The 22,715-nt window shown below is 51.4% G+C and overlaps 1 protein-coding gene and 1 long non-coding RNA gene across 12 annotated transcripts in view; one reads left to right on the top strand and one right to left on the bottom strand.

Moving 5' to 3' along the window:
* Positions 1 to 3,940, bottom strand: part of ATP2A3 (ATPase sarcoplasmic/endoplasmic reticulum Ca2+ transporting 3) — a 34,755-nt gene extending 30,815 nt beyond the window's left edge. For 4 of the 11 annotated variants that reach the window (XM_036077298.2, XM_036077317.2, XM_036077338.2 and 1 more), the window contains exon 1: positions 3,649 to 3,938. In XM_036077298.2, coding sequence (XP_035933191.1) covers positions 3,649 to 3,766 — 118 coding nt within the window. In that variant the 5' untranslated portion in view covers positions 3,767 to 3,938. Of the gene's footprint in view, positions 1 to 3,648 lie in introns of all 11 variants that reach the window. The other 7 variants (XM_036077306.2, XM_078068023.1, XM_078068025.1 and 4 more) reach the window with 3 other exon arrangements.
* Positions 1 to 22,715, top strand: part of LOC144381190 (uncharacterized) — a 118,480-nt gene that overhangs the window by 54,556 nt on the left and 41,209 nt on the right. The window lies entirely within an intron of this gene.

Below are 22,715 nucleotides of genomic sequence, written 5' to 3'. Positions count from 1 at the left end.
AGCAATTCCACTTCTAGGAATTTAGCCTTTGGCACTATTGACAAGTGTGTGAAGTGATGTGGGGACAAGAATATGCCTTGTAACATGTGTGATAGGAGAGGCTATGAACAATCCAAGCGCCCTCCAAAAGCCAGGCAAACAAAGACTACAACAGCCACACGAAACTGCATAGCCACTAGGAAGACTGCGGATGGCCCACATGGCACCATCTCCACGGAAAACAGGGGCAAAACAGCACTCACTATCATTCCCTTTCACGTAAAGATCATAGATCACAGACGTAGATATGTATATACACAGAATATCTTGGGAAGGAGACGCAAGACACTGGGAACACTGGGTGGTTGGGGACAGGTCTAGGGAGACTTGTACCCTTTGAATGTTGTACTATGTGCACAATTTTATTCAAAAAATAGACTGAAAGGATGTAGAAAGCCTCCGGAGGAAGCTGAGTCCTGGGCACCTCTGGGACCTGCAGGGAAGGGCGTGCTCACAAGAGGTGCTGGGCCAGAAGCCTCCCACTCACTGCCCTGTTGGAGTTTCAGAGGACACCTCTATTCACTGGGGTTGAGATAGGCTGTGTTCTGTGTGTATGGGGGACCCCCAGCTGGCATACTCACTGACAGCACTGCTGAGCCCCCATCCCCCAGCTCTGAGGAGGGAGGAGGAAGAGGAGGTGGGAGGGCAGGATCCCCAGTCCCTGCTTTATAGCCTCCCTTCCTCCATCCACCAGCAGAATTTGCAAACTTCAGGACTTAAGCAAATGACTTCCTTGTGGTTTCCAGCACTAACAACCTTGCAGGTGCATAGACTCCTGGGGTGGGGGAGGACACTAGTCCCTGGGGTGTTTCCCTCCACCTGTAGGTTGGGCCCACTGCACCACCCAGCTGGCCTGGAGCCTGGCCCAGACTTGTCTGCTACAAGGAGGGATGGCTTGGTGGCACAAACACTTATAAGCAACCATATGACATGGGTCCTATTGTAGCTTCACTTATGGTGGAGAAATCAAGGCACAGAGAGGAGAAGTGGCTTATTTAGGATTACACAGCTATGAAGCGGGCAGAGCTAAGGTTCGAAACTCTGTCAGTCCTCCCCCAGAGATGCGTATACCACTCCAGGTCACCTAAGAGGGAACGACCTCCCTAGTGCCTGTAGATATTGCAGTTCAGCCATGCCTCCTCCTCAGCTGGGGCTGGTCAGAGCGAGAGCATGATGCAGGAAGGGGAAGCTGGCTCCCCGCTCCTCACCTGAGGACTTCCAGAGCCCTGAAATGCTTCCCGAGGAAGAAGCCAATCAGTGATCTGAGGGCTCTCCGGGGCCCTGTGGGGTTGGTGGCATGGCTGGGATAGCCACTGTCTAGCTGACGCCCGCCCTAACACAGCCACCAATACCACAGGCCCAGGGCCTGTGGAACCAGTGACTCCCTTGTACAGACAGGAAAAGCGAGGCTGGAGAGGGATAGGTACCCAGCACCAGCTCTACCAACTACTGTGTAACCTTGGGCAAGCTGTCTAACATGCTGGTGACTCAGTTACCTCCTCTGTAAAATGGGAATGACTACAATTGTTTTCATAGAGTTGTTTTGGGGAATAAATAAGAGATGAAATTTGCTAAGAACAGTGCCTGGCACATAGTAAGTGCTCAGTGAACATTAGCTTTTTATTTTTTAAGATTTTATTTATTTGACAGAGACAGAGAAAGCGAGAGAGGGAACACAAGCAGGGGGAGTGGGAGAGGGAGAGCAGGCTTCCCGCCGAGCAGGAAGCCCGATGTGGGACTCGATCCCATAACCCTGGGACCATGACCTGAGCCGAAGGCAGACGCTTAACGACTGAGCCACTCAGGCGCCCGATCATTAGCTTTTATTATTGCTACTATCAAAGCACAAGGAAACTAGGGGAGCCAATCAATGGCCCCCCAACCTACCTACTTACCACTGCACATCCACCTCTTTGGGGACCTATATACCACACCAACATCCTTATCCATCACCTCACACAGATGCTAGTGGCCCGCTCACCCTCAGATCCCCTTACCTACACAAAACAACATGGGGGAGAACTAGAGGCTCCCTCCTTCTCAGGCAGCCCCTCTGCTGGATCAACGAACAAAGGGGAACCAGAAAGAAGAGGGATGTTGCCCAGGGCCACGCAGGGCCTCTGGAGGCAGAACCAAGGGCTGGGTCTCCAGTTTTCCTTGGGATTCAGGACTCCCAAGCTGGAGGCCACAGCAGCGCAGAAGAGGCTGTGGAACCCCAGACCTGCTGCCCTGATCCCCATCCCCACCCCAGGGTTGGGGGACAGGTCCTGCTGCCTTGCCCTCTTGTAGCAATGACACCCTCCCTGCCAAGTCACTAATGGAGGATATTAAATAATATTTATCTCTCTAGTTCCTCCCACAGCTCAACTAAATATAGCAACTAATTTTTTTGGAAAAGGATTTCTGCTCCAGAAAGATAATATTTATATAAGAGGTGGTTTTCATAAGCCAATACAAAACCCAAAGCTCCCTTTCTGACAGCTCTTGGTAATTTTCAAGCCATCCCTGAGCTCATGGCCAGAGCACTTTCCCCTCTGGCTGGCTGGGATCCCTGAAAGGGTGAGGCCGCAAGTCCTAAAACAAAGTGGGTCCAGGCTGCACTTTGGGGATGGAGGGGACATTTCCATCTGGATCCCTAACATTGTGCCCAGTGCCCTGGGGGTGGATGAAGAGGGTGGCAAGTGACTTGAGGAGGGGACCTCTACATCTTCCACCTTTACAGGGCCTCCAAATGTGCTCAGGGCCACATCCGGAGAGTACTTGGTACTTCTGCCTTCTGGCAGATGGAGAATCCCAAACTCCTTTGAAGACCAGGAAGAAATGATGCCATTTCCACCCAAACAGCAGTAGCAGGAAGGCTCCTTCCCTGCCCAGAGATGGTCAGGTGCCGCTCCAGGTCAAGAGGAAAAAGCCTTCCCTAGCAACTCCCTGAGTGAGGCCTTGAGTCTGCCCCCGCCCCCCAAAAGTGGGTCTCCTGCCTCAGCAGTTCAAAGCCCCCACCGACTCCCGCCAGCCACATCCGCCTCCTTGGGTTGCAGAAAGAGGAAGACCTGGGGGTGGGGGCGGGGGCGCCAAGGCTGTCAACTGACAAGCTGCACCTTCTGGGTTTTTTACTGTGCCCTCGGAGAGACCCTCAGGGCCAGCTGGGAGGCTGGGTCTCAGAGTCCCTGACTGGTCCCTAGCCAGCTGATCTCAGCGTGTGCGTTTGCATGATGCGGGCAGGTTGCAGTGCGGGGCCAAGACCCAGCGCTGACAGCGGATAGTGGTGGATTCAAGCTTGCGGGAGTGGCTAGGGTTGGGGGTGTATGTGGGAAGCCCGGAAGGACCGCACAGGTCCCTGGGCCTGGGGGAAGGGGAGCTGGGAGGGGGAGCCAGGCGTCAGGTCTCTAAACCCGGAACCCGCCCAACCCCCCGCGAAGGTGGCCGCGCAGCCCGTCCGAGTGCCCCAAGAGCATCTGCAGAAGTTTCCGGAGCTCTCGCTTCCTGCCCGCCCGCGGGGACCGAGGGCTGGAAAGGGGGAGGACCGCTCCCCGGTTTCGGCGTAGGGGAGGAAACGGAGACTGCGGCGCGTGCGGCCCCTAGCTTCCCCGGCCAGGCCCGCGCTCTCACCGTTGGGGCCGTAGCGCTCCCGCGCGCCAGACACCTGCTCCGGCCTCAGGCCGCTCTCGACCCTCACCGAGAAGCGGTTCAGCACGTCGGAGACCGGGAGCAGGTGCGCCGCCTCCATGCCGCCCGCCTGATTTTCTGCGCGGTCGGCACCGTCGAGTCCGCCTCTTCGCGGGGCTACTGCGCGGGACGCCGGGAGCTTGGGCCCGGGCGAGCGCCGCGCGAGGTCATATCAGCGCTGGGACCTTCCCCGACGACAGTGGCGGCAGCGGCGTCGGAGGCCCGCGCCAGGATGCGGCGCCCCCAGCTCCCTCCCCGGGGCGGGGCGGAGCCCGCCCCCGCATTCACACCCCTTCCGGCAGCCCTCGCGAGCCTGCCGCCGCCCCGCCCCCGCAGCGCCCGGGGACCCGGAGGCTGAGCCGCCCGCCCATTCTGCGGAAGAGGGAACTGAGGCAGCCTGCGAGGGGAGGGCCGAGCGTGGCCGGGAGGGGTCTCGGCCCCTATCCGCAGAGCTCCGGGCGCCCCTAGGGGCCGAGAGCTGCGGCAGGCTGCGGAGCACGGGTCTGTGAGCTGCCTTCTTTTGAGCCTTCCTGGGTCCAGAGAGGTGGCAAAATAGAGGTGTCCGTAGAAGGGCTTCCTACCCCCGAATTTGAATTATGCAAAGAGTGACCCTGGATCTAGACAGAACCCGAAAGCCTGTGAATAAGCTCATCTACTACGGAGCAGATTACTTGATGTTTTCTTCTTTTGAATTTTGTGTTTTCTTTATCCCTTCCAGATTTTCAGCAGTGCACGGTTATTCCTCATGTAACCGAACCTCTGACAATGAACAGGTATAAGAGAAAGAAAACCAGTCTTGTTCCCTTGGACTCACACCCTCACCCCAGCAGGAAATGTAACTTCAGAGGTGGGCGTGGGAATCCCCAGAGGCCTGAGGGGGTGGGATGGAGGCCTCTGGCCAGGGCCCCCAGGGAGAGTGATCCTGAGCCAGGGATGGGGAGGGACCGAGGAACCCCCATTCCAGCGCTTTGCTTTCTGAGTTCCAGCCGCTCTAGGGGAGACAAGAGAAAGGGCTGCGGGTCAGGGAAGCAAGCTATGGGAAGGCAGACACCACTCACCCCACCAAAAAGAGGAGCAGAGAGAGCAATCTACTTCAGGTACCCCTTTCAGCTTAAGACCCAGCCAGTCTCATCCCATGGGCCATCTTACCTCCCACCAAGCTGGCCTCTGCTGTCTTCCCCCTCCGGGGTCCGCCTTGGCGGCACAAGGTCATAGATTCCAGGATTGAGCCCACCCCGTCAGCTGTTCAAACCCTAGACCCTACAGTGCCTCTGCAGCCAGAAAGCCTTCCCAGATTCTGACTGCAACTGCACACACAAGCCCCAGCTTCCAGCCTGGCCCCTGGTTGCTGACCCCTGCCCAGACCATGTGTACCCCCGGCCCCTGATCTCTTCCTCTCAGGATAGAACTGTGGTCCTCCTCCTCCGTCTCATCTTCACTATGCCCCCTTGAGCAGAGAGGCACTCAGTGGGGCTGGGCTTTATCTGCACTTGGACAAACAGCTAGTGGCCAAAGTGACAGGTCACAGGCATGCTGTCCCAAGGGCGGGTCTATCCTCCCCACCTCCCAGCTGCCATGCACTGAGAACTTCAGTCCTGGCATCTGGTCCTAACTCCTTCTAACTCCCTCACAGGACAGATGGTTGGCGGAACTTACAGCCTGTCTGGCAGTGGGCATGCCTGCCTCACCTCACCCGAGGGGGCCAAGGTGGAGCATGGGGGAAAGGTAGGTCTTAGAAGGATTTAGACATGTGAAGAAGAGGGTGTTGCAGTCAGAAAAAACAGCCTGTGTTGAAGGTGGGAAACCTCAGCTGTGTGCCAGACACAGTGATTCAGTCCCTCAGCATGGCTGGATCATAAGGAGCATGAACACCAGGATCAGGAAGGTAAGTCAGAGAGACTGGGCTTTGACACTGAGAACCTTCATTGTCTATATAATGGCCTGGATTTTGTACTGAAGGCTTTTTAAACAATAAGAGATGGAGCTTCCCCCTGAAGCTTTTGAAGGGGGGAGCAGAGGCTGAAGGGACCCTGCAATCTTCCTGACAAAAAATGAGGCAGTGTGAACCAAGGCAGAGAGGGCTGTGATGGACAGGATCTAGTAATGGATTCGATTGAGTAGTGAGAGATAGTTAGGAGTCACAGCTAACCCCCAAGTTTCTGGCTTCAGTAGCTGGGTGGGTGAGGGGTTTAGCGGATTGATGTGGGAAGAGGAGTCAGGGGCTGCATTTGGGGCCAAGTGGAGTGTGAGGGGCCTGGGGGACTCCAGGTGGAGGTGTCTAAGGGCAGCTGTGTGTTTGGGGCTGACGGAGGATACCTGGGAGGCAGCCTGAGCTGCTCATGTAGTCCCCCTCCGCAGCTGAGTGGCCAGGGGAGGGCCCTGGGCCAGGAGTAGCTCAGCCGTAGGCAGGTGAGCTGAGCCAATCAGACTCCCTCTTGAGAGTTTAAGCGTTGAGCCGAAGATTATATCCAGAAGACCGTAGGTACTTGGACTAGAGTTAAGAGGGCCAGAGTTAACATCATCTGAAGTACAGCAGTGGGAAAGCAGAGGGGAAAACCAAGTCCACGTGAAGCAAGAAATTGAGTCAAGATACCATGTAGCGTCAGAGAGGAGAGAGAGGCAGAGACAGAGACTGCTTAATGGCATCCAAGTTCCTCAGAGCTTCTACCGTACTTCTGCCCTTGGCTCCCGAAGATTCCACAGGGTACAGTTGTGCGCTCTTTGCGTAGATCTACCTTTACTTGTCGCAGTTTGAGCAGATTTTGTCTTTTGCAGCCAAAGGGCTGTGACTAGACTCAGATAGGCCCAGCTTTGAATTTAATCCTCACAACAACGCTGGAATAAGTACTACACAGTTATTATCCCCAGGCAGGGCCAGCTGTGTGGGCATACCAACTGTGTGGTCACACAGGGCCTGATGCTTGGTTCATGCTCTGCTATCATTGTCTTGAAATTCTTAATAATTTTATCTCTGAACTTCTGCTTTGTAAGTGAAGTCAGCAGGGCATGCGTGTGAGCAGAGAGGATGTGCCAAATATGTTGTCCCATTCAAATACAGAGTCTGTGATGCTCCATGAGCTCAGAATTCTGGTGGACTCATGGGAGTTCAGTGAGACTCAAACCAAGTAAAAGTAAGTGTGTTATATCTACGACTGAGTAAGTGAGAGTGCTGACCACCCTGAGAGGCCATACTTTCCCTTTGAACCAGAAGTGGCTTCAAAAGCCAAAAGAAGGCAGTAGTGTCCTAAGAAACACTTTCTTACTCATGTTATTCCCCAGCATTCACCAACCACTTATATTAGAAAGGATGTCCTTAGAAGAAAAGGGAAAGAAAGGGCAACCCAGAGTTCCCTTTTCTTTCAGTACATCCTTATTCATGAGTGAGCCCAAGGCCTAGGATGTGAAACAAGTGAAATAAAAGCAGTGAGTAAGTGTTGTGCAGTATTCCCACTGTTCTGGTCCAAACTAAATATATGTGTACGCACAACAGAGTTGCGCAATGGAAGTGCGCTGGGCCCACATATGCACACACAGGCTATGAAATACAATTGGTGTCATTTCAGTGATTGCACGTGTGAGTGAAATGCTCTTAATTTTGCGTTTAAAACTGGCATTGCATAAAATGAAGATGAATGATATGATTCAGGCGAATAATTTAAATTTTACCTTTTTCTTTACTTAGAAGAGTAAATAGCAAATAAAAAACCCCATTGTGACCAGTAAAGCAGAGATGCAGAAGAAAGGAAAAGCTTTATATTTTAGTACCTTCGATGGCATGTTTTTCCCTCCTCTTTTTCAGACAGGGGCTCCACATTTTCATTTTGCACTGGGTCCTAAAATTATGCTGCCAACTCTGTTCTCATTTCATAGATAGCCTCTGAGAGCCTAGGTGACTTTCCCAGGGGCACTCAGCTGGGATTCAAACCCAGGCTACTCTAACTCCAGAGCCCAAGCTCTTCAACACCCCACCAGTCTCTCCCAAAGCATGAAGTGAACGGGGCTTTGACTGGTGGAGAAGGGTGTTCTCCTGCCTGCGCCATCCTCCCTGCCTCCTGCCTTCTTATCACTGCCGGAACTCAAGCCCCACCTCTCTCGAGCCTCCTCCCTGGCCTCCCTGCCTCCGGACTTAACCTCTGCATCAAGATTGCCTGACTGAACTGGTGGTTTCATTATTTCATCCCGCTGCTCATGAACCTTTTTTTTTTTTTTTTTAAGCTCTGTATTACCTGAAGGGTAAGGTCCAAACTCTTCAACTCAGCAATCACAGACCTTTACCAGTTGGCATAACCCGGTAAACTGGTCTCCTCAAAATTCCCCAAACTGGCCTTGCACACTCCAGCTCCACTTCTTCATTCATGCTATTCCCCTGGCCTAGACTGTTCTTCTATCTCCTCTCCCTAAAATCTCTCCCTACTTTGGAAATTCATTTTCTTGGCTACCCCAGCCCTGTGTGTTTACTCTCCTCCCTGCACAGTTTTGACTGCCTCTGAATGAGGCCAGAGATCTACCCTCCCTCTCCCCCTCCCTCCCTCCCTTCTAAAATATTTATCAAGGAAGCAGCATGTATCAGAGAGAGTGCCAGGCCCTGGATAGATGGTCCTTGTTCTCCCTGAGCTCACTCCCTCAGTCATTAATTCCAAATAACCACACATAGAAACAGCAGAGTGGCCATTGGAGTCTTGAGAACATGGCAGGGAGGGGGTGCTCCCAGTCAGGGAGCTCAGGGGAGAGCTAGAGGAAGTGACACTTCTGCTGAAATCTGAAGGAACAGGGGAGGGAAACAGCCTGTGCAAAGTAGGCTTTGCTGTGAGGTCTTGGAGGTGCCTGCCGTCTCTGGGCCTCAGTCTCCCTGTCTATCACATCAGTGCTGGCTCTGGGAGGAGCCTGAGACCGCGCAGGCATTAGAGGAGACAAGAGCCTGGGGTTGCCCTGCCACTGCCCCACTTTGGTTTGTAAATGGGTTTGACTCAAAATGCAAACATCCCTAGAGACCTGGAAACCTCACTTCCTGTTCACCAGGGTCATCCAGGCCCAGCGGGTAGTTGTTCCAGCTCTCTGAGACCCTGCTGCTGCTGAGCATTGATTCTTTTTTTTTTATTTAATTTAATTTTATTATGTTATGTTAATCACCATACATTACATCATTAGTTTTTTTTTGTTGTTTTTTTTTAAAAGATTTTATTTATTTATTTGACAGAGAGAGAGACACAGCGAGAGAGGGAACACAAGCAGGGGAAGTGGGAGAGGGAGAAGCAGGCTTCCCGCGGAGCAGGGAGCCCGATGCAGGGCTCGATCCCAGGACCCTGGGACCATGACCTGAGCCGAAGGCAGACGCTTAACAACTGAGCCACCCAGGCGCCCCACATCATTAGTTTTTGATGTAGTGTTCCATGATTCACTGTTTGCGTATAACACCCAGTGCTCCATGCAGTACGTGCCCTCTTTAATACCCATCACCAGGCTAACCCATCCCCCCACCTCCCTCCCCTCTAGAACCCTCAGTTTGTTTCTCAGAGTCCATAGTCTCTCATGGTTCGTCTCCCCCTCTGATTCCTCCCCTTCATTTTTCCCTTCCTTCTCCTAATGTCCTCAATGAGCATTGATTCTAAGTCCTCTGTCTTAACCTCCTACCCCCATCCACTTGGACAGCCCCCCTCTGGAGGGGCAGGGAAGACTGGCTCCCAACTGTTCAGACTGGGAGATGCTCCTGTCTGCTACCTTCCCTCTGACCCAAGTTCTTTTATTTGCTCTTTTGGGCTTGGGGACCCCATGTAAGCCCCTGATGCGCCCCCGCCAGTCCGCCTGGGCCTCGGGGCCCCACCTGGCCTGGAGCCACTCGTATAATCTGTGCCCTCAGCCTTTCCCTGTTCTCTAAGATGGGAACCTCTGCCCTCTCGGCCCCCTTCAGCCCCGCCCCTCAGAGGGTGTCCAGATTCCTCAGCCCACCATTCATCCTCACTACATCCTACCTCCCTTGGTTGCCACATGGGGGCCGCATCTAGTTCACTGCACACAATAGGAAGTTTCTTGCCTCTGAGTCTTTGCTTACATTGTCCCCTGTGCTTGGAACACCCCTCCATCTTTTAGTGCTCATCCCTATTAGTCCTTAAGGCCTGGAAGCCACTTCTCATCCCTGAGGCCAACAGGGCTCTGGTAGCCTGAATGACCCCATCAAGCTACCAGCACCCTGGTGTCCATTGTCTGCCCTGCTGCCCTCACTGTATGTTGATACTCTTGAGGGCAGGCATCTGGTCTGACTCACCTTGGTTCCCAGGAGGTGTCAGGATGGGTGTTTGAATGGCAGAAGTGAGGCAGGAAAACGCCAGAACCTTTTCCTGGGATGGAAGCATACCTGATCTTTGAGGGCTCAGGAAGGGCAGAGCTGTCAGCAACAGGACAGAGCAGCACCCAGGACACCTAGAGCATTGCATTTTGGCCTGAGGGGCCTTGCCTACTTCCCCTTGCGTTTACCTCTACAGGAACACCCGGCACAGGTTGGGGGTGGGGACTCTGGACCAGGCTGCTCACTCCTCAGCTCCTTAAGGCAACTTCCTGTCCTTGCCATTTTATCTCCCCGGCCAGGCTGAGGAGAGGAAGTTGCCATCTCTCTCTCAGTGGTGGGCAGAGACACCCCAGACCTCAGGAAGTGGGGAGCATATCATGTGAGGGTGTCTGCTCCTTCCAGGCCGGCCTTCTCTTGCTACTTCTACCAGATTTCTCTTCCTAAAGCAGCCATGCTACTACTCTCCTGTTCAAGTGCCTTCCATGGCTTCCTATGGTCTAACCCCATTAAGATCAACCCCTCAGCTTGCCAACCTTATCTTGTGCTCCTGCCCCCTCGACACCTTAAACTTACGTCACTTTGACTTATCTTCTCCATCCTTGCTCCAAGAATTCTTCCCTCCTTGCCTTTGCCCATGCTGTTACCTGTTCTGGGAGACTAGTTCGCTTATCTTTATCTGTCTAAAACCCTCCTCACTCTTCAATTGCCTTCTCCAGGGGGTGCCTGGGTGGTGCGTCGGACTCTTGGTTTTGGCTCAGGTGGTGATCGCAGGGTCATGAGATCAAGCCCCATGTTGGGCTCCGCACTCAATGTGGAGTCTGCTTGAGATTCTCTCTCCCTCACCCTCTGCCCCTCCTGCTCATGCTCTCTCTTTCTCTCTCTAAAATAAATGAATAAATCTTTTTTTAAAAAATTGCCTTTTCCAAAAATTCCTCCTTGACCCCTTGGGAGCCAGTGACCTTGTAACTCCTGAGTGGCCTATTTGTGTACTCCTCCATATTTGCCTGAATTCTTATCTGCAGCATCCAACTGTATCCCTCCAGAACAGGAGCTGCATCTGAATCATCTCAAGGTCTCTACAGGGTGGCCCAGTCCATAACGGTTGTTATAAAGTTGAGCTCTAGATTGGGAGTCTCCTGAGGCCTCCTGTGTCTGTAGCGCTCATCCTTGCATCTCAGTGCCTAGCACTGGTCTGGTACCTTAGTAGGTACTACGTACCAAAGATATTGGCTAAATGAACAAGGTTCTAGCAAATGCAGTAAGAGATCAAAGAAATGAGATACAAATACTGGAAAGTGAAAGAATGAATGAGTATGTTAACATCTATGAACTGTGACATTCTCACCATAGGATGTACCAGAATTAACATTCCCATTATATGGACAGGGGCTTAAGGCCCAGCAGGGTCACATAGTGAGCTGGGTTCCCTCCTAGCTCTATGCTTCCTTCTCTACTCCAGTGTCTGGCACAAATGCCAAGTCTCTCAGCTAGTCTTTGGCTATGCCTATCAGCACCTTGGTCCATGAGGCAGGAGGACCTGCCTGGCAAGAAAGGGGCTCCACAATGTCCACAATAGCCAAACTGTGGAAAGAGCCAAGATGACCATCGACAGATGAATGGATAAAGAAGATGTGGTATACATATACAATGGAATATTATGCAGCCATCGAAAGGAATGAGATCTTGCCATTTGCAACGACGTGGATGGAACTGGAGGGTGTTATGCTGAGCGAAATAAGTCAATCAGAGAAAGACATGTATCATATGACCTCACTGATATGAGGAGTCTTAATCTCAGGAAACAAACTGAAGGTTGCTGGAGTGGTGTGGGATGGGAGGGATGGGGTGGCTGGGTGATAGACATTGGGGAGGGTATGTGGTGAGCGCTGTGAATTGTGCAAGACTGTTGACTCACAGACCTGTACCTCTGAAACAAATAATACATTATATTAAAAAAAAAAGAAGAAGAAGAAGAAGATAACAGGAAGGGAAGAATGAAGGAGGGGAAATCGGAGGGGGAGACGAACCATGAAAGACTATGGACTCTGAGAAACAAACTGAGGGCTCTAGGGGGGAGGGGGGTGGGAGGATGGGTTAGCCTGGTGATGGGTATTGAAGAGGGCACGTTCTGCATGGAGCACCGGGTGTTATACGCAGACAATGAATTGTGGAGCACTACATCAAAAACTGGTGATGTGATGTATGGTGATTAACATAACATAATAATAATAATAATAATAATAATAAAGAAGGGGGCTCCAGCTGTGCCAGGCCTGACCAGTTTGCCTGCAGGGACTCAGCTGGTAGTGGGTTGTAAGAAGGTAAAACACAAAACCCTTATTTGCCTTGTAAATCATTATACTCCACCAGGTTTGTCAGCCTGAGACACAACTTAAAAAAGAATTTGGGAACTGGGACTTGCTCCCTGGTATGGAGAAAGGGCTTTGGTCCAGGGACACCTGAGGGCAAGGCTTGTCTTGGTCAGTCCCTCAGTCTGGAGGTCCATTCTTGCTACCTGTGTGCAGAGAGCAGGGGCTGCTGGTTTAGCCTTGCTCAGAGGGTGTCCCCAGGCGTGGGGCTGGGCTACAGGGGCTAGTCAAGTCCTCATGCAAGGCTGGGCCCTCCTGGACATCACCTTGGTCATAGGAGTCTGAGAAAGCCCCCTCCCTTCTGGTCTTTCTGCAGTGGGGGTGAGACAGATGATATCTGGAAGTCACAGAAACCCTGATGGGAACTTGCTCACACTGCCTACCCAGGACCAAAATCAGGACAAAGTGGCAGGAGACTGGATCCTACCCCTGGTTCTCAGACTGGAGGCAGAGGAGAAACTCAGGTCTTTTTATCTGTGGGCCCCTCACTGCCTGTAGCTGTGGTTTCAGTGGCAATCCTGGCCTGTTCTTTACCCTCTCAGGGCCCAGCTGTCCCCACTTTCCCTCCTCCACGTGTTTTTGGGCTTCTCATCAGCAGTGCCAGGTGTCCGCCCCAGTGTTCCCTGTGTGGCGACCAGCCCAACTCTCTGGGGATATCCTGTCATTGTGGCCCAGAGCCTAGGCATTGAATCTTGCCAAGTCAGCCCAAGTACTCTGGGTCCCTTCCAGGTCCCCAGGTGGGGCCCACAACCCAGAGGTTAGAGAAATTGGCAAAGGCACCCAGATCCCCAGTGTGGCAGACCCAGGCACTGTGCCCAAGACACCTGACACCTGGGCTGTGGCCAGCCTCTGGGGAGACACACGGGCAAGGCTCGCTGCCCTGCTGCCAGGCCTGCGGGTGACCTTGGCATGTCCTCTACTTCTCCAGGCTCCCTCCCTGAGGCCATGACTTATGGCAGACCCAGCCCAGGCCCAGCAGACCAAGGGTTACTCCCAGAGTTGTTGGATATGCTGGGTACACTTGCTGACCTCAGGCTGGCTCTCTGTGTGGGGAAAGGGGGACCATGGGAGGGGAGCTTCAGGTGAGTTCCATCTCTTGGCCTCCAACAACCATACACCATGAAAATGCCCAAATTTGCAAGTTGAGTTCCATTTGCCTTTAGTTCCCTGAAGTCACATCCGCCCTCATTTGTGTACCCAGATTAGTCCCGGCCTTCCTGGGTCTTTCATTCACAAAGCCAGCTGCTGGGTCAGAGGGAAGGGTGGGATTAGGAAAGGGCCCTTGCTTTGGGCACCTCACAACACTATCTGCACTGGGGGATATAAAATAACTACCTAACAAGAACTGGCTCAGTGCCAGGCACTGGGCTGAGGACACTATTTAATATTTACAAGCAGCCCTTAGAGCAGGTTCTTTATACTCTTCTTTATAGAATTGCATAATGAGTTAAGAGCCACACAATTGGTACCTGGGAGAAGAAGAGTCTGAACCCAGGCCATCAGGCCCCAGATCCCAGCCTTTTAACTGCTGTACTGTCGTTTGCCTAGAGTCCCCAGGCAGTGTAAGGCTGGGGTCCTAACCTGGCTTTTACTCAAAGCCCCTGCTGGTAATGACTGAGTTATATGGCCTGGTGCCAGGGACCTCCTCGGCCCCCAACACATCCTTAGCACTCTCTTCAGGGTACCTGAGATAGTAGTTACTCTTGACTGGGGAAAGAACTCCACCTGAGGAGTTCATAGGCTTTAGTTTTTAATCTAAGATCCACTGTGCGACCTTGAAAAGACTTTACCTCTCTGAGCCCCAGCTTTCTCATCTGTAAAGTGGGAAAGATAGTAATCCTAATCCCATAGGTCATTATGAGTGCTAAGTGAGCCAGTGTATGTGGAGTGGTCACCCTAGTCCTACTGGGCTGCAGATGCTCAAGGTCCATCTTTTTCTTGCATTCACTCCCAAGGACCCAGAACCAGACTGGTTCTGCCCTGTTCCCCAAGACACACCCCTCCAATCCAATTGTCTGTGACCTGACCAGGAAGCTAGCCAAAGGCAATACTCACCCAGATCCTGGAGGCAAGAAGCCAAGAGGCGGGAACAAAGAATTTTCCATGGCTCCATAGTTAATGAGGAACTGACCCTCTTTGGGGCTTCAATTAGTCTTTCACCCTCCTCTCCTTCCCCCAAATTTCCATCATTGGTGATATTTACATTGGAATTCTTCCCAGGACTTCAGGAACCCAGCATGGGTAAGTGGAAAACAATACAGAAGAGGAGATAGGTGTATTTTTTCAAAGGTAGCATTGGTAAGTTTGCATTCTTGGTTTTAAAACACATTACAAAGCAGCAAGTATCAAAACAAAATGATTTTTTACTTAAATCAATTCAATTAAGTTTCTGTCAGCTGTAAGACCCTGCAGAAATACAAAGATGAAGAAGATATGGTCCCTTCCGTCAAGAAGGTCGTGGTTTGGAGTGGTTAAGAGCACACTTCAGGAGACAGACCTGGAATTAAACCCCCACTAGTTAGCAGTTGTGGGATCTTGGACAAGTTACTAAATGGCTCTGACTCTCAGTTTCAGCATTTGTAAAATGGGAATAAAAAAAGGCCTTGGGACACCTGGGTGGCTCAGTCAGTTAAGTGTCTGCCTTCAGCTTGGGTCATGATCCTGGGGTCCTGGGATTTAGCCCCATTTCGGGCTCCCTGCTGGGTGGGGAGTCTGCTTCTCCCTCTGCTGCTCCCCCTGCTTGTGCTCTCTCTCTTTCTCTGTCAAATAAATAAATAAAATAAAATTTTAAAAAAGGCCCCACCACAGTGGACTATTGTGAGTTTCATTGAGAAAATACATGGCATTGTTAGCTACCCCACAAAGGTGCCCCTTTTTGCTAACAGAGCCCTGACTTTGGTCCAGGTAGCAAAGTGCCCCAGTTTAGTGCATGAATCATGAATGGTTTAAACCAACCACAGTTATGTCCTTCTTCTTTGCCCGATACTGGTTTTCCCAGTGCCCTGGCAGCTGAGGATGGCTATGTGAGCCACTTACGGCCAATGAGGTATAAGGGAGAGCCTGCAGGGGGCTTCCTGAAAAAATACAGAGGATGAAGTCTTTGCTTTCCCTGCTTCCCACCTGTGAAGAGTTATGATGGTTGGAGCTGCAGCATCCATGGCCATGAGGCATCCAGCTTGAGGACGTGAAGCCCACATATTGATGATGGCTGAGTGGAAGGAGATTGTCAGGGGAGGCATTGGGGAGCTACAGAACAGCCTGAGATTACCTATCCAACTTTCTTGTTTTGAGCGATAATTTTAAAAGCCTTTATTCAAAGCAATTGGGAAATGTGCTGTCTGCTCCTTTCAGCTGAATGCACCCTTGGATACAGGCTCTTAGCATCAAGCTTAGCACATGGTAAGCATTCAGTAAGTGCTGTCTGTAACCTTACAGAGAAATCACAGCATATTCCACATTCACTTACGTGTGCTCTGAAGATGGCGAGGAAAAGAGGAAGGAAGCGTATCACTGGTGTCTTACCATTCAATGGGTGAATCTGCTGTCCCCTAAGTAACTCTAAGGACCTCAGGGCATGAAGATGGCCTTGGTTGTGGGATCCACTGGAGAAACCAAGGCTGTTCCAGGCCTGGTAGGAGAGCCAGAAGTCTGAAATCACCAATAGGGGATGGCATCTGGCTCCCCACCCCTTCTAGGAGGGTTTCAAGGGTGATTTCACTCATCTTTGGTTTTTGCCTTATGCTCCAACTTTAGAGTGGTGGCATTGTGTTTGAATCAGAACTCCTGGAGGTGCCTGTTACTCCAGCTGGATGGAACAGCTGGAGGGAAGTCAGCAGACCTAGGGGCTCACCGTCCCCCTCCCACAAGAGGTTTCTCAGGGAGAACAAAAAAAAAAAAAAAAGGAAAAGAGAGAAAGACAGCTCACTTAGAACCTAAGCGATTAATCAGTCTTTATTTATTTGAGAGAGAGAGCACAAGTGAGCATGAGGAGGGGGAGTGGGAGAGGGAGAAGCAGGCTCCACGCTGAGCAGGGAGCCCGATGTGGGGCTTGATCCCAGGACCCTGGGATCATGACCTGAGCCAAAGGCAGACGCTTAACTGACTGAGCCACCCAGGCGCCCCTAATAACAGTCTTAATTTATGAACAAACACCATACCCTACTATAGGCCCACCTGTGACTTCATGTAACATTGCAGTTTACATAGGCTTTGGAGTGAAACAACTTGACATCTCAAGAGCTGCCCTCCTTTTACAGGAAATGTCAGTGAAGATGGGGAGGGTCTGGGACTTGTGATAAAGGGTGCCCAAGCAAGATAAATCCCATTTGGCATCTTGGCCCTCAAGGCTTTTTGGTTAGCTTCCTGGGTTGTAAATATTACAAATTGGGTTATAATTATTTTTTTTTTAAATAGGAGGTGGTGTGAAAGTTAAAAACACAGACTCTACTCTGTTTTGCTGTCTGAGAAATGGGAATAATGCCAGAAACCACCTCAGCTGGTGTCACATAGCTCTGTGAGGTGAGGCGTCAGGGCCCCCCATACATAACTGCTCCAACTGGCCTACGTGTTTGTGGCATAGCTCTGCCACCGTGCAGAAAAAGACATTTAGAGCACAGATGAAGAAGGAGGTCCTAGACACCATGCCCTCTCTGCAAGGTATGCTGATGAATTGCTGCCTCAGGGAGCAATTGGGGAAGGAGGCTGTGGCTCTGTCTCTCAACCTATAAATGACCAAATTGTACAACCCAGGGTATCTGACCTAGAAAGGGCTTCTGAGTGAGTCATCTCTGCCCACCTTCCCCTTGCAGAGCTGGGACATGAAGCCTGGAGAGGCCAGGGTCCCAAGGTGGAACGGTGAGGTCACGCAGAGGGGAAAGGAATCCAACTATTGAAGAAACAGGGAATGTCAGCAAGAAGATAAATGAAGACAAATGAAAACAATAGACATTTGGGTGATGGCATTTTCTGCCACAAATACCAAAAGAACAGGCACAAGACGGGAACCACACGGGGCGGCAGCCACAACACACTTTTGCTCACATATGGCAGTGCTAGAACCTGGCACCAGCTCAACCAGTGTCCATGGCGGAGGGACGACCCACACCCTCAGAGGCACGTGCTGCATGTAGTTTGGGGGGAAGTAGAGAATCTCCCTTGCAATAAAAAAATGTAAATGTAAATGTATTCATGCAGCTTGAGCTGGTGACAGACGCTCCCCTTTTGGACTGGATGCCTGATTGGGCGCAGAGGCTGCTCAAACAGCCAGGGCTCCCAGAGTTCTATGATCGAAGGTTACCCTAGACCGTCCCATGCTGCCCCACCCTCTCAAGGCTGACCAGATCCCTCCAGCTCTGCCCTCTGGGAGAATATGCTTATTTGTGGGGCTTAACAATTGGGATGAGGCAGACACATTTTCCCCCCAACAACCCACTCGAGACCCCTGCCCTGTCCCTACATCACTGGCTCCCCTGAATTGTGGAGCTCAAGAATGCATGGTTTGTATGACCTCACTGATATGAGGAATTCTTAATCTCAGGAAACAAACTGAGGGTTGCTGGAGTCGGGGGTGGGGTGGGAGGGATGGGGTGACTGGGTGATGGACACTGGGGAGGGTATGTGTGCTGGTAAGCGCTGTGAATTGTGCAAGACTGTTGAATCTCAGATCTGTACCTCTGAAACAAATAATGCAATATATGTTAAGAAAGAAAAAAAGAAGAAGAATGTAGCAGGAGGGGAAGAATGAAGGGGGGGAAATCGGAGGGGGAGACGAACCATGAGAGACAATGGACTCTGAAAAACAAACTGAGGGTTCTAGAGGGGAGGGGGGTGGGAGGATGGGTTAGCCTGGTGATGGGTATTGAGGAGGGCACGTTCTGCATGGAGCACTGGGTGTTATGCACAAACAATGAATCATGAAACACTATATCTAAAACTAATGATGTAATGTATGGGGATTAACATAACAATAAAAAATTAAAAAATTAAAAAAAAAAGAATGCATGGTTTGTACCTCTTCAGTAGGCCAAGGGCAGCCAGGGCCAGCCAGGGCCCTCTAAGCTGCTGGGGCCTTGAGTTAGTCCTGAACCATCTGATCACCCTCCAGGGCAGAAGGAGACCTCCCCACAAAAATCTTTCTGAGGCAGCAGTCCTCACAGGAAATGGCTATCTGCCTGATCAGGAATCAAAACTCCCAGATGTTTCTTAGTGCAGGATACCCCTAGCAGCCACATAGGCCCCATCCAGGCAAGGCAGCCTAGATATATCTAGTTTTACCTTGGGGGGAAATATGTACATTTGTGTAGGATAGGGTTTAGAATTAGGCAGAGGCCTTGGGCTGCCAAGGGCCAGCTCCCATGGTGTGGCCTCTGGGCACACATGCCCTGTTCTGGGTCCCTGGCTCCCTGCACTTGTGTAGCTCAAGCATGCCCAATAGGCACCCTCCAGCCTATTTTGGGGGAGCCAGGGCCTTCCAGGCCTGTGGAACCTCAGCCAGTCCAAACCAACTGGATAGCCTCCTGGGTGGAGGGATCCCAGCCCCAAGAATCTTTCAGAGGTGGCAGCTCGAATGTGGTGCCAGTCAGTCCCCGGCCTGCCTGATGGGGCCCCTGGCTTCTCTAGCAAGGAAGGTACCTTGGCCAGCCGCCCCTCCTGGCACTGGCAAAGCGGTGCATTGCCTCCTGGTTGACATTCAGTGGGAATTTGTGCGTTTGTGTAGTGTAAGATTTCGAAGGAGGCAGATGCCAGGTACCTCCAAGTAGCCTATTCCCATGACCTGGTCTCTCTGTACAGTTGCCGTATCCCAGGTTCCCAGCTACTCTGACCTGCACAGACTGCAGATGCATCATCTGCACCTTGTCAGTCCACATTTCTCTACCTCTTTCTTCTGGGAGAATATGTGCCTTTGCGTAGGTTTAGACTCAAATTAGGATGATAACCTGTATCCCCAAGTGCCCACTGCTATGACCCTGCCTCTCCCCACAGTTGCCCTAATTTAGGTGCCTGGGTCCCCTGGCCTACTAGCCAGGGCACTCCAGACCTGTGGAGCTTGGGCTGATACCCAACCACCTGCATAACTCTCAGGTTAGAAGGAGCCTTCTGACATGGCAGCTTTAAACTTGTGACTGTCACTCACTGTTTAGACAGGTTGCCCGATGGAGTGGCAAGCTTCTCCAGAACTCAAGGCTCCCTGGCGCCTCCTTTGGTTGGCCAACCAGATCAGTGGTCAGGCCCTGACATGGCAGGGCAGTCGAAGCCCTCCAGCTCTGCCCTAAGGGGGAATAGGCCCAATTGTGCAGGGTAAGTCTTGGAAAAATTTAGATGTCAGGTACCCCCAATAGTTTCCTCCTGTTACCCAGTCTCTCCCCTATTCCAGGTCCCTGGCTACCCTGACCTGTGCAGCTCGTGCGTATGAAGTCTGTACCCCATCAGCTGGCCGTGGGCCGCAGGGGACACTCTAGGGCTCGGGAGCTAGCGCCAATCTCCAACCACCCGCATGGCCTCCTGGTAGGAGAGAGCCCACACTCTGAGTATCTTTCTGTGGGCTATTTTACGCTAAGGTCTGTCAGTCCCGTTTGGACTGGTTGTCTCTATGGGGTCCAGGGCTTCTCCATCAATCAAGGCTGCCTAGGTATCTCTTTTTGGAGGTTATCTCTGACTGTCCCATGGGGCTCCACCCTACCGAGGCGATCCAGATTTCTCTAACTCTGCCTTCAGGGAAAATATGCACATTTGTGTAGGTTAAGTCCTGGAATTAGGCACATGTTAGCTACACCCAGTTGCCTGCTACCGTGGCTCGGCCTCTCCCTACAGCTGCCCTGTTCTAGGTCCCTGGTTCCCCTGACCCATTCTGCCCATGCATGTGCGACTGCACTGTGTCAGCCAACACATGGCTGCCAGGGTCTCCCAGTATTAAAGGCTCTGAGGTGTTTCTTTTATAACCTTCTACTCTGACTGTTCCTCTTCAGTCACTTGTCCTTTTCCATATCCATAGTTACCCTGACTTGGGGTACCCATGTATGTGCAGCTAGCGCCCCATTAGTTGGCCTTGGGCTGCAGGGTACACTCCAAATCTGTGGAGATTTGGAGTCCATGCACCTGAATGGACTCAGGGTGCTGGGTGCCCACATGCTGAATATCTTTCTGAGGCTACATTTTAAAATGGGTGTCTTTTATTGGATAAAATAAGTCTTGGAATTAGGCATATGCCAGGTACTTCCTATAGTTTCCTACTGTGACCCACCTTCTCTCTACAACTACCCTGTAGGGCCAGGCGAGGCTGCCCAATGATAGCTGACAATGTGCATGTGTGCACATGTTGGCTTCTTAAGTTAGGAACTCTAACTCAGGCCAGTCCCCGACCCTTGCACAGCCTCTATAGTAGGGAAAGCCCAACCCCAGAAAAACCTGAGGCTTTGTTTTAAACAGGTGACCATTGGTCCCCATTCAGACAGCTGCCTGATGGAGTCGCAAGGGTGGGAACCTGGGAATCTGGAACAGGGCAGCTGAAAGGAGAGGCCAGGTCCCAGTAACAAGCTCTCCGGAATGACTGGCATCTACCTAATTCCAAGTCTTAGCCTACATGAATCAGCATTTCCCCCATGAAGGCAGAGTTGGAGGAATCTGGACTGTCTTGCCACCGTGGGGGCAGGAAGGATGGCCTGGGTAGCCTCCACTAAAAGACACTTAGGGAGACTTCTTTGTTGGAGAAGTCTGAGACCCCTTTGGGCAGCTAGTCCAAAAAGGGACTAACAGTCCTGTTTCATTTTTTTTTTTAATTTAAATTCAATTAGCCAACATAGAGTACATCATTAGTTCCAGAAGTAGAGTTCAGTAATTCATCAGTTGCGTATAACACCCAGTGCTCATCACATCACGTGTCCTCCTTAATGCCCATCACCCAGTTACCCCATCCCCCACCCACCTCCCCTCCAGCAGCCCTCAGTTTGTTTCCTGTAGTTAAGAGTCTTTCATGGTTTGTCTCCCTCTCTGATGACTTCCCATTCAGTTTTCCCTCCCTTCCCCTATGATCTTCTGTGCTGTTTCTTTTTTTTTTTTTTTAAAGATTTTATTTATTTATTTGACAGAGAGAGACACAGCGAGAGAGGGAACACAAGCAGGGGGAGTGGGAGAGAGAGAAGCAGGCTTCCCACAGAGCAGGGAGCCCGATGCGGGGCTCGATCCCAGGACCCTGGGATCATGATCTGAGCCGAAGGCAGACGCTTAACGACTGAGCCACCCAGGCGCCCCTCTGTGCTGTTTCTTATATTCCACGTATGAGTGAAACCATATGATAATTTTCTTTCTCTGATTGACTTATTTCACTCAGCATAATACCCTCCAGTTCCATCCATGTCAGTGTAAATGGTAAGATTTAATCCTTTCTGATGGCTATGTAATATTCCATTGCATATATATATATATATATATATATATATATATATAATCTCACAACTTCTTTATCCATTCATCTGTTGATGGACATCTGGGCTCTTTCCATAGTTTGGCTATTGTGGACATTGCTGCTATAAACATTGGGGTGCAGGTGCCCCTTCGGATCACTACATTTGTATCTTTGGGGTAAATACCTAGTAGTGCAAATTGCTGGGTCGTAGGGTAGCTCTGTTTTTTAACTTCTTGGGGAACCTCCATACTAACAGTCCCGTTTCAAATGCAGGCTCAGAAAGATTTCCTGGGAATGAACTCTTTCCATTTTGGAGGCTCTGCAGGAGATTGGGGACCAGCCTGAGCCCCACAAGTCTGGAGGGCCCCTGCCAGCCAAGCCCATCTGACAGAGTATACAGGTCCATGCAGGTCATGGAATCCAGGTTTCATGAGCAGGCTCTTTGGGACCATGGAATGTGCCTAATCCCAAGCCTTAACCTATGCACATATTTACTGTGATGGTAGAGGTGGAGGAATCTGTACTGTCTTGATAGGATGGGGCCAGGCATGCTGATAGGATATCTTTCACTAAAAGGCACCTGAAGGCCTGGATAACCAGTAAGCCCAGGACCCCATCATAAAGCCAGTCCAGATGGGGGCTGACTTTACACCAGTTTGAAGCTGAAGCCTCAGAAAAATTTTGTGTGGTGGAATCTATCCACACAGGAGACTGTGTTGGTGTCTGGCGACAGGACAAAGCTCCACAGGCCTTGAGGGCCACAAATGCCCAAGGCTGGCTTCAGTGTGTGGGCTGCCCATGCCCAGGCCCTTCAGGTCAGGGCATGTAAGGACCTGCAACAGAGCAGCTGTAGGGGAGAGGTTGACATCCGGAGCAAGCTGTGTGGGGTACCTGGCACCTGCCTCATTGCAACTTATCCTATACCATAAGAGGTCCCCAGTTTCAAATGCAACCTCTA

This window comes from Halichoerus grypus, chromosome 2, assembly GCF_964656455.1.
Source record: "Halichoerus grypus chromosome 2, mHalGry1.hap1.1, whole genome shotgun sequence".
In the NCBI taxonomy this organism is placed as follows: domain Eukaryota; kingdom Metazoa; phylum Chordata; class Mammalia; order Carnivora; family Phocidae; genus Halichoerus; species Halichoerus grypus.
Note: the sequence above shows the minus strand (reverse complement) of the source record. Positions and strands in the feature narration are given on the sequence as shown.